This window comes from Megalobrama amblycephala, linkage group LG3 (genome assembly GCF_018812025.1).
Source record: "Megalobrama amblycephala isolate DHTTF-2021 linkage group LG3, ASM1881202v1, whole genome shotgun sequence".
Taxonomy (NCBI): domain Eukaryota; kingdom Metazoa; phylum Chordata; class Actinopteri; order Cypriniformes; family Xenocyprididae; genus Megalobrama; species Megalobrama amblycephala.
In genome coordinates, this window is record NC_063046.1 from 56,452,648 (window position 1) to 56,465,150 (window position 12,503).

The 12,503-nt window shown below is 36.2% G+C and overlaps 1 protein-coding gene across 8 annotated transcripts in view; it reads left to right on the forward strand.

Annotated features, from left to right (window-relative positions):
- LOC125265745 (adhesion G protein-coupled receptor L3-like) overlaps nucleotides 1-12,503 on the forward strand; it is a 391,922-nt gene that overhangs the window by 137,310 nt on the left and 242,109 nt on the right. For all 8 annotated transcript variants that reach the window (XM_048186153.1, XM_048186154.1, XM_048186155.1 and 5 more), the window contains exon 4: nucleotides 9,433-9,646. In XM_048186153.1, the coding sequence (XP_048042110.1) occupies nucleotides 9,433-9,646 (214 nt within the window). The remainder of the gene's footprint in view (nucleotides 1-9,432; nucleotides 9,647-12,503) is intronic.

The following is a 12,503-nucleotide window of genomic DNA, read 5'->3' on the forward strand; positions in this document are numbered from 1 at the left end:
AAAGAAAAAAAAAAAAGTATCATAGTTTCGACAAAAATATGAAGCGGCGCAATTTTCAACATTGATATTTAAAGGAAATATTTCTTGAGCAGCAAATCAGCATATCAGAATGATTTCTGAAGGACCATGTGACACTGAAGACTGGAGTAATGATGCTAAAAATCCAGCTTTGCATCACATGAATAAATTACATTTTAGTCTATATTACAATAGAACATGGTTATTTAATAATATTTCACAATATTTTTGTGTTTTTTTTTTTTTTAAGTAAAAGTTGGGCAATGTTTTGAGCTGTTTTCCAGGCTTCAGCTTTATATCTTTAAATTTTTGGAAAGGCAGAACAGAATCGTGCTCATACATCTCTAATAAATCAAAGATCCTTGTTGCAGTTAAAGAGCGCTTGTGAGAATCAGTGTGTAGCTCTGAGAGTGAAAGAGAAACAGTGATGCACATGGACACAGGTGGAGACGTTTATTGTGCTGACTGAAGCTAATTGACTGAGCTGGTCAAACCATTTGACGCCATCGCTCACGACTCGCAGGACTGTGTGTTTGCCACCTGCAAACAAGCAAACACTAACCGACAGCCTCAGTTCTACACAGACGCACAGTGTGTCCAAGTTATGGTATTCATTTGCTCTTTCTGTCAATGCTTATTTAGTGCTTCAGTAAAAGAATCAATTGTAAGAAAGAAAGAAAAGTAAACAACAGTAATTAGTATCTGGCTTCACTGCTCAACATAAGCTAGCCTACTTTAAGAAAAGTCAAGAAAAACAAGAACACAAACACAGAGGGACTTTTAAGACTTTTTAAAGGTCTAAAAAGTCATGGAGTACTATGTAATAGCATAAAAAGTTATGTCATTGAAATTTCTAGTATAAATATACATTTCTCCGGTTATGCGCTGCATGGAGGCTCAGAAAGCCAAATCCTCCATTGAGCCACATTCAAATCTCAGGCCGTTCTTTATCTTTCATGAGACTTTTACACAAACACATACGTTAGTTTTTGTGAAATATGGGGACATTCCATAGGCGTAATGGTTTTTATACTGTACAAACTGTATTTTCTATCCCCCTACACTACCCCTACCCCTAAACCTAACCATGACAGAAAACTGCACACTTTTACTTTCTCACAAAAACTCATTCTGTATGATTTATAAGCCTTCTGAAAAGTGGGGATATGGGGTAATGTCCTCATAAGTCACCCCTTCTTGTAATACCGGTCATACTCATGTCATTATACACATTTGTGTCCTAATATGTCACAAAAACACGCACTCACACACACACACACACACACACACACACACACACACACACACACACACACACACACAAATGCAGTAATCATGAACTGAACTGACAAAACTCATTGGAGTTTAACACAATTTTAATGAAAACGTTATTTAATACTTTAATTTATTAAGTGACCTATTTCCACTAAGAGAACTAACCTAAGTCGTTATCCAACAAAACTGTAAATGAGATAGATTAAATAGGAAATTAACATAACAATATACAATAAAAATAAATACTATTTCTGCAGTTTAAATGGTTACGCCAGTAGGTGGCGGCAAACAAATGCCTTTGAACCATGAGTCAATGAACCCATTTAACCCATTTGTTTGAAAATGTGGATTTTTTTCAGGAATGAAACATGTGACTCTCTTTATGAATGAGTCATTGAATCATTCATTCAAACGATTTGTTCAAAAACACTGAATCTATTCACGATCAAAACACAACGGTTTATATATGGCTAACTATTCTCTTTGGTGGAGCAAAAACAGACAAAATAGCAGACGATATAAAATTTAAGTTACTCAGTTTTAAGTTTATTGAACTGTTGCATAAAAGCAATATCAGAAACAAGCCCATTGCTATTTCTAACATGGCATTTTTGTATATTTAATGGAGGCATCTTTTGAACTCGTGATTAAATCGTAACAAAGTCGTTTCACACAGAAGTTCCTTACTTTTTTACATACTCGTTTGGGCTAATGACATTCTGTTACGCTCTTTCTTGTGCGGTATTATTGTTTTAATGTTATTCTATGATTGAGACTGTAGCCTGTTGTTTTTACATGGAGCCATATAATCTATCCTCTAAACTCAACATAACAATGACAGTGTAAAAAAGAGGGGTTTATGTGAATGTTTTGTTACGGTGTGTAATGTCAGGTTGAGTTCTCCATGTGTTACTGTGTGTAAAGGTAAAAAAAAAATGGTAAGAGCTTCATTGTCTTGGTCTGTCACTCATGAGTCACAAGACAATGGAGAGAGACTCTTTAAACAGTGTTATCAGACTGCTGAAGACCATCTGTCAACACACACACACACAGCATGGTTAATCCATTACCCTGATGTTTCTGACCTGTGTATTAGGCAGATTTTCTCTCTTTTGTGAGATTACGTTGACCAGGCCCCTTGGAATGTGTGTGTGTGTGTGCGTGTGTGTGTGTGAGAGAGAGAGCCCCCTGGGCTTGTGTTTTGATGTTAATGATGACTTTTAAATGTCAGAGCTGGCCAGGTGTCAGGGTGTGGAAGAGGAGAGAAAAGGACCACAAGCACACAGTCTTTACATGAGACTCTCTCTCTCTCTTTCTCACACACACACACACACACATACAGTTGGGTTTCCATTTTTTTATGGGGACATGTAATGGTTTTTATACTGTACAAACTATATTCTACCCCCCCCACCCCCCCCCCCCCCTCCTACAATAACCTGTATGCTTTATAAAGGGATAGTTCACCCAAAAATGAAAATTATCCCATGATTTACTCACCCTCAAGCGATCCTAGGTGTATATGACTATCTTCTTTCAGACGAACACAATTCACCCATCCATAATCAAAGTAATCTATATGGCTCCAGGGGGTTAATAAAGGCCTTTTGAAGTGGGGCAAAGCATTTTTGTAAGAAAAAATATCTATATGTACAACTTTATAAATTCAAATAACTAGCTTCCGGCAGACGACCGTATGTATACTGTGCAAGTCGACTTGCACCAAATGGTAACCCCCTGATGCAAAGTATGACGCAGGATGTAGGAGTATCATAAACTTAGACGCCTCTCACCATTCAAGCTCCTTTTCTCTTATTTCAAAATCCTCTAACATTTCTGTTTAAAATTTCTCGTTTAGACTTCTAATTCATGACCAGTGTTATTTGCTCCTCTGCACTTCCACGTTCATCATTGCGCTATGCGTCGGGTCAGAGGTTGCTCTTCTGCTGCAAATCGAAGCGTATGTCTGCCAAAAGCTAGTTATTACAGTTAATAAAGTTTTAAATGTGGTTATTTTTCTTACAAAAACCCATTGCTTCACTTCAGAAGGCCTTTATTTACCCACTGGAGCCATATGGATTACTTTTATTATAGATGGATGCAATTTTTATTTTTTTTGCTTCAAAATGTGGCCCCCCTTCACAACCATTATAAAGCTCAGAAAAGCAAGGATATTTTGGGGACATTTGGTTTCCATAATGTAGAGAATACACCAAACAAATGCCTTTAAACCATGAGTCAATGAACCCATTTAACCCATTTGTTTAAAAATGCAGATTTTTTCAGGAATGAAACATGTGACTCTCTTTATGAATGAGTCATTGAATCATTCATTCAAACGATTTGTTCAAAAACACTGAATCTATACACGATCAAAACACAACGGTTCAGATATGGCTTTATTTGGAACTATCCTCTTTGGTGGAGCAAAAACAGACAAAATAGCAGACGATATAAAATCTATGTCTGTACATATTGTACTTTGTTACATATATATAAAAAAAAAAAAAAAAAAGTTTAGGTTGTTAGAGTAATTGCTAGTTTGATCTGGGTGGTTTAAATATTATAACCTATATACACTGCCCTCCAAAAGTTTGGAAACGCCCTAGAAAGGTGGGGTTTTGAACAATATTAATTTGTGATAATTTTGCACTGATAAGGGACAACACAAACTATGAAAATATATTTATTACATAAACACATAGAACAAACTTACATTTTAGATTCATCAAAATATCCACCATTAGCAGTTATCTGACCTAAATATATACATGGGTTCTAATTGGTTCATTGTATTCTAAACTTAATTGGCAATTAATTGTTGAAACTATTAAGGTGTGCTGACCCAAAAATCTTGTACAAACCTGGGCCAAGTTTAAACCAGTAACCAGGCATCACAGCTGGCAAAGAGTCATGTCTGACTTTGACATGTATATATTGCCATTAATATATAATCAAAAAATTATTATTGCTGGTCTTCAATGATAATGTCAAGTTGTATGTATTTGCACCAAAAGAATAAGGATTTATGCTGATATCGTCCAAAACCACACTTTGCCAGGGGTGTTTCCAAACTTTTGGAGGGCAGTGTATATATTACTTGGGTCACTCCTTCCATATAAGTCTGGATTTTTTTGTCTGTTTTATCATCAGATCGAACACTGTCTCTGTCTGTCTGTCTCTACTGGATATTGAAATGCAGCTGTATGTGTCTTGTGAAGTGAAAGTAAACAGGATAGGAAAAGCGTAAGTGTGTGTGAGAACTCCTCTGCGTCCCGTCTCATGGTTAATGATCTGTTATCGCCGGGCAAGTGTTTGTTCACACGAGTGTGACAACAATCTCACTCCGCTTAAACGCAGAGATTCACACAGAAGGTGCAGTACGGAAGCTGGAAGCCAATTAAAATCAAACCCAATGGTGCGCGGTGGGCAGTGAATTGTGGAGGTGTGTGTCAGAGCTTTAACTGTGGAGATCAGGTTTTGATGCCACCCTGGTTTATAACTGCTTTTTGCTTCAGGACCCAAATGTGACTTATTTCCACAGTTATTTCATGTTATTGCATAATGAGATGAAGAAGTGAGGAAACCTCTTTGATGAGCTTCTTGTTCACAAAGTTTTTGAATCCAGTCTATTCTTATTCATGTTGGTGAATTGTAAATATACAGGCATACACACACTTTTATTTAGCCTACAATATGGTGACCACTATGGTGATTTAATATTATTTATTTGTTTATTTTGTTCTCTCACTTAGATTCAGGGAATATCAGACATACTTGTGGAATCCATCAAATGTCCTGAGACTTTAAATCAAAATGTTGCCGTCTCTGCCAGGAGCCTCACATGACAGTCGTCCAGAGCAAATCCACACTTCGGTGACCACATAATCAAGGTTTTACTGTCCCAAAGATAAACCCATGGGGTAGCTAAAGACAAGCTGAGCTTTAGTCCATCAGCCAGGACTAAAGACTGATCTAAAGATTTAGAGCAGAGAAATGATCTCAGATCCTGTTGTAGGCCTAACCTATATTTTCTGCCACTTAATCCAGAAATATAGGAAAAGACTTGAGGATGAAGTCACTAAACTGTTGTGCCATGCAGGATTTCCACACAAAAAAAACTAGGGCTGCATTGACACAAATTTCATGATTCGATTCGATTTTGGTTCACAAGTGTGTGATTCAATTCAGATTCAATTACATTTGATTCAATTCAATATATAGCTATCAGGTACAGATTAGTGCTGTTTCATATTGTTCGGTATCGATACTTATTGAAAATATTTTTTTATTTTTTTTATTTTAAAGACCAGTTTGAATTTAACCAATGCATTTCTAATTAAGGAAAACAACAATTAATTTCAAAACAAAACAAAATAAATAAAATGTAAACAAATCTTTCTTATATTTTATATGAAGATAAGATAAAGAAGTGTCAATGAAACTTAGAGCTGCAGAATTCTGGATAAATTGAGAGAATTTTTTGTTTTGTCAAACTAAGATCATGATTCTGAATGACAACTAAATGAAATGATGTAATTTACTAGAGGATCTGACAAAATATTAATTGATGCAGTCTATTTTTAAAATTTGAATTATTTATTTTTTTTTAATTGTTTGGATGTATGATTCAATGACTCTCATAAATACTCGTTTTTTCATTACTGGATGAATCAGTGTATTTGAAAGAATCTGTTAAATGAAGATTGAACGTCAAATACATTTTCGAACAGTCACTTGTCGCCACCTGGTGGTGAAACAATGTAACGTTAATCGATAAATGCGTCGTTTTCAGCGCCAAGTTTCTGTTGTTTTGATCGATAACATAGGTGTTAGTTTATATCTGAGCTATTAACTTTTATCTCAGTACTTCTGTGATCATTTGAATATTTGTAACACAGAAATAAAGATACTGTGTGGTTGAAAACACTGTTCAGCTGTTTATACCGACATTTTATACCGACGAAATTTTAAGTAGGTACTGTAAGACGAAAGGAAACCGTGTAACTGCCACATTGACGAGCTGACACGTCCTTTTTTATTCACAATGTCCTCGTCGCCTGCAGGTACAGCACTCATTTTCATGTGTTTGTGTGTTCTGGGCCACGTTCAAGCTCAAACGAGTGCGCAACGTTTTTCAACGGTTTCCGGGTTGAACAACATGTTTCCTGGAAACGGTATGCAACGGGTTTGAGATACTTTTGCTGCGTTCACGCCACCTCGTATTTACCGGAATCTTGAAATGACAACACGTGACGTTATATTCGGAGCTGTTCATGTCCTTTGGTCCTTGGACTGCTAATTATGCGTTTCCATGGCACCACTGTCAACTTCTAAATGAATCTACATCGGTCAGGTGGTACAGCGGCCACGTGGTAGCTTTCAGAAAACTCCCAGCTTACAAGCTCTACGAGGACGTGAACGCTTTTTACAAGCTAGAATCTCGTAACTACAGGAATTAGGAGGCCGCGTGAACGCACCTTTTTCCTCTTGTTTGGTGGGTGTGTCAAAAATGTAAGCCCAATCAGCATCAACATGCATGTAAACCACGCGATATTGAAGAAACAGCTCGTAAATGTAATTAACATTAAAATAAATTCACAAGAGCAAGTATATTGTTAGCACATGATTATTTACATTAATGGCAAAATAACTTAAATATTAAGAGCACAAGTATAGATCTGGAACTTCTTTAAGTCTGTCTAAATATCATTTAGTAATTGCATTGTCTTCTGGTCCATATCCTTTCCTTATCAAGGTGTGCTAGACACTGATTAATGTAACATAAAAATACTATACTTATATATTTTGCTATTGTATTGTGGAGTGATACTTTCATAAACTTTCATAAACATAAAGGCAAATGTTGGATCACAATAATTAGGAACCACAGTTTCCTAAATCATCCCTTCACTCGATTGGGATGTTCTCTTTTATTCTGGACGGCAAGGGCAGTGACTAACATCGAGTGTATTTTGCAGTATTAAACACGTATTTATACCGATTTCATCAGGCTTCAAAAATTCTTCAAAAAGAACACAAAGAATGGCCTTCTCAGCTGCCATAGTTGCAACTCTTTCGTCATCAGAACAGGGTGTTCAACCAGAGATCGTATTATTATAGGGAGATGAGAGGGTCTGTATCTCTTACCATTGGAGAAAGCGTAACGGCTAACTTAATCATGTGCGGCACCTCTCAGCCTATCGTGTAATGGCAGTGACATCAGTCGCAACATTCCCTGGTCTGCCTTCTCTTAAAAAATACATTTTTATCAAGCTAAAATCTACAGTATATAGTTTCTAATGAAAGTATTGTTTAATGTAAAACATGTTGAAGATTAGCAAACAGGCTGTCCATTAATTAAATAATTAGCTATTTCCCCACAAAAGCTGTTTAATCAGCATAGTGAAGCCTGTTATCCATTGACATCCATTCAAAAATCAGCCTTTGGTTTTCTTTCCCTGCGTACCGCCAGGGACGGAGCGTTAGCATTAGCCGTTATGTTTTTGGGCTAAAGGTTGCAGGGTTGACTTCCAGTGGCTTTGGTTCAACGCACCAACGTTTCCTTTTAAGAAATGTTTTGCAACGTTTTGTTGGGACTGAACGCAGCCCTGATTTCACTTGGCGTTTGCGCAACTTGCGTGTCACTCGTCTGTGAGAGTTGTTCATGCAACCGAACTTCATGTCTGTTTATATCTTAACACATTTAAGTGAAACTATATCGAGAGTTGTGTAGAACATTTTTTTGATTGTTATCTATTAAAGGTGCCCTAGAATGTTTTTTCACAAGATGTAATATAAGTCTAAGGTGTCCCCTGAATGTGTCTGTGACGTTTCAGCTCAAAATACCCCATAGATTTTTTTTTAATTCATTTTTTTAACTGCCTATTTTGGGGCATCATTAAATATGCGGCAATTCAGGCTGCGGCCCCTTTAAATCCTCGCACTCCCCGCCCCCGAGCTTGCAACTATAAAACAGTGCATAAACAAAGTTCACACGGCTAATATAACCCTCAAATGGATCTTTACACAATGTCCGTCATGCATACTGCATGCATGCGTCGGATCATGTGAGTATAGTATTTATTTGGATGTTTACGTTTGATTCTGAATGAGTTTGAGGCTATGCTCCATGGCTAACGGGCTAATGCTACACTGTTGGAGAGATTTATAAAGAATGAAGTTGTGTTTATGAATTATACAGACTTCAAGTGTTTAAAAATGTAAATAGCGACGGCTCTCTTGTCTCCGTGAATACAGTAATAATTGATGGTAACTTTAACCACATTTAACAGTACATTAGCAACATGCTAACGAAACATTTAGAAAGACAATTTACAAATATCACTAAAAATATCATAATATCATGAATCATGTCAGTTATTATTGCTCCATCTGCCATTTTTCGCTATTGTCCTTGCTTGCTTACCTAGTCTGATAATTCAGCTGTGCACATCCAGATGTCCTGCCCTTGTGTAATGCTTGAACATGAGCTGGCATATGCAAATATTGGGGTCATACATATTAATGATCCCGACTGTTACGTAACAGTCAGTATTATGTTGAGATTCACCTGTTCTTCGGAGGTCTTTTAAACAAATGAGATTTACATAGGTTAGGCCGAACCCATATCGGTCTTTACATTTACATCTAACATTTTGTGATGTCAATATTTAGGGGTGTAAATAAATGCATAGGCCTATTTGTTATCAAGAATACTTTTTTGCCTCACAAAAAAAAAAAAAAAAAATCAAGCAATTAAAAGAATATTTCACTAATGGTCTAATTTTCTTTTCTTTTTTTTTTTTTTTTTGAGAATTTTAGCAGAATGTGGCTTATATTCTTACACTAAAAGTGAATGGTGACCCATGCCTGTCAAGCGTTTTAAAAATTACGCCATAAAAGTAGTCTTAACGACTTGTGTAAGCCAAATGGTAGTGTCTTTGTATGAAAAAAAATAGCACTTTTTGACCAATGATCTTCTTTGTCACAGATTCTTATGTGTCAACGATTTCTCAATTAATTTTTGCTCAGTTTTCTTAATTTCATCTCTGAGGTTAAAATGCATGTACTGCTACTCTGTTGTCATATAATCTTGTACATTTTATTTTACTGAGTGTTTCTTCTCACTTTTTGCAGCATTCAGCCGTGCTCCGGTGCCCATGGCAGTTGTTCGGCGGGAGTTATCATGTGAAAGTTACCCAATTGAGCTGCGCTGTCCCGGCACGGACGTCATCATGATTGAGAGTGCAAATTATGGTCGAACTGATGACAAAATCTGCGATGCCGACCCCGCGCAGATGGAGAACACCCGCTGTTATTTACCTGATGCGTACAAGATCATGAGCCAGAGGTGAGACACACAAACACGTTTAGGCCAGAAACATGCTTTATATATTACGGTTAGAAGTTTATAATAATTAAGATGTTTTAATGGTTTTGGAAGAAATGTCTTAACCTCACAAGGGATGCATTTTTTTTTTATTTATCCAAAATGCAGTAAAAACAGTAATATTGTGAAATATTATTACACTCTAAAAAACATTTTCTATTTTTTTTTATATATATTTTAAAATGTATTTTATTCCTGTGATGGTAAAGCTGAATTATTCCAGTTATTATTAGTCAAGTCAAGTCAAGTCACCTTTATTTATATAGCGCTTTTTACAATGCAGATTGTGTCAAAGCAGCTTTACATTGATAACTGGTATGTAATTTTGGTAGCTCTTAAAGAATAGTGTCAATGCAGGCAGATCAAAGCACTGTTGAATATTAAATGTCAAGTCAAATGTCAAGTGTCCCCAACTAAGCAAGCCAAAGGCGACAGCGGCAAGGATCTATTAGTGATCAATTATTAATAATGGCTCTTATTATTATCAATATTGAAAGCAGTTTTTGCTACTAAATTAATTTTTTTTTCAAGTTTCTTTGATTAATAAAAAGAACAGCATTTATTTGAAATAGGAATCTTTTGTAACATTATATATGTCTTTACTGTCTCCTTTGATCAATTTAATGCATCTTTGCGGAATATTTATTTTAATGATTTTTATTAAAACAACAACAACAACATTAAGCAGCAAAAACGTCTCAGGTTACGTATGTAACCATGGTTCCCTGAGAACAGGGAAAACTGGCAAAAATTAGAAATGTTTCTTGAGCAGCAAATCAGCATTTTAGACTAATTTCTGAAGGATCATGTGACACTGAAGATTGGAGTAATGATGCTGAAAATTCAGCTTTGCATCATCACAGAAATAAATTACATATTAAAATATAGTATAGATGTTTTTTTAATTGTGATATTTCACATTGTTACTGTTTTTACTGTATTTTTAATCAAATAAATGCAACTTTGGTGAGCACAAGAGACTTCTTTCAAAAACATCAAAAAATTCTTAATTATTCCAAACTTTTTTCCAAACTACACAAACACAGTTGTGATGAGTTTTTGCTCTGTAGAGTTATAAAAGTATAGGTTGTGCCAAATCTTAGATGTGTGTTGTGTAGGTTTGTGCCTTATGAATTTTCCACATTTTGCAAATGTGTGAAATCAAACTTGCATAGCTCAAACCACTTTTGTACTTCTGTATATTGTGTGTCAAATCTTTTGAGCCTAGTCTGTGTGTATTAAGGTTTTTTGTTTCTGTGTGCTAGTTGTTTAGTTTCTTACCCACGAACGTCTCATGGTACAATTAAGACAGGGAACACCCCCTGGAGCAATCTGGGTTTAAGCACTCCACTCAAGAACACAGTGATGTAGGTAATAAGATATAGGATACCTTTAGAAATCCTCAGGTCCGCGAATCAAGCCTTCAGGGGTTTGAACCCGCAACCTTTGGATTAGCTTCTGCTGCACCACTGTGTTTGTGATACACTGATGCAGATTTGGCTTATTAAAGCCTGCTGTGCTGCTCTCTCTTTTGTCTGCTGTTTTCCCAGTCTTCCCTATCATTTTCCTCAACATTTCATGCGGCTTGACACTCATCACACCTCGGCAGAGTGGAAGAGTCAGACAGACCGGGATGAGAGCATAGTGTGTCTGTAATTGTTCCTCTGTGTATTCTCGGTTCTGCTGCTGAAATAAATTAAAGCAGCTGCTCAGCAACACAGCAAGATAACAAACAGTAACAGTGTCCATCTAGTGCAGAACAATGGTATTCTTCTCCACACCAAACCTCTAACCTCACGCACATAATCATGTTAAGTGTGGGGAATTTGAATAGAGAATGTTTAAGTAGAGGGTCTGATAGAGTTACAATGGATGTTCTACAGAGTTTGATTAGGGTGTCATAGAGTTTTAGTAATGTCGTAAGGATTTAATAGAATTACATTGAGATTTAGTCGATGGTGTCAGGTACAGTACGTTGTAGTGTTTTAGTAAAGTGTGTCATTTTCAATTTTTAGTAGAGTAAGTTGTAGAGTTTCATGAGTGTCATGTAGAGTTTCAGTAGAATGTATTATGTAAGGTTTTGGAGTATGTTGTGGAATTTCAGTATAGTATGTTACATTGAGTTTCAGTGTAATGTAATGTAATATATTAGTTTTACTAGAATGTATCACAGAGTTTCAGCAGAATGTGATATGTAGAGTTTTAGAGTATGTTGTAGAATTTCAGTATCGTCACAAAGTCACAACATCACAAAGTAACACATTTGCCTAATGCCCGCGAATAACGTATACTTTGACCCGCCCTTAAACGCTGCAGCTGGTTCGTGTTTTATACATGTGGAGAAGTCACTTTTTCTGCACTGCAAAAGCAAATTCTCTTTGTAAACACCTCCAAAGGATGTGAACTTGAGTCAGTGGTTAAAACGTACAATAAAACAGCAGTATAATATTTTTACGATTGCTTCTCAAATCCCTGTGAGGTCTAAATGCGATTTACAAAACACCATTAAAGACAGGACAATAGCCACTTTATTTGGACTAACTTGCTCCTCAGAATCACAGCCTGTAAGTACGATTAATTATTTATGTACATATTTTGTACTGGGTGTTCAAAATACGTAGTTTTGTGTTTTATATTGTGTATGTGTCCGGCTAACTCATGTTATTACTGTCTTACTGAAATACTACAAATCATCTGTGGCTCACTGTTACCTAAAATTGTGTCCGGTAATGCAGATTGTCTGTCGTTCTTACAACTCTGAGTAATGATAAAGGATGGAGCAAGATTTGTTTTACAAACTATAATGTTACATCAGTCA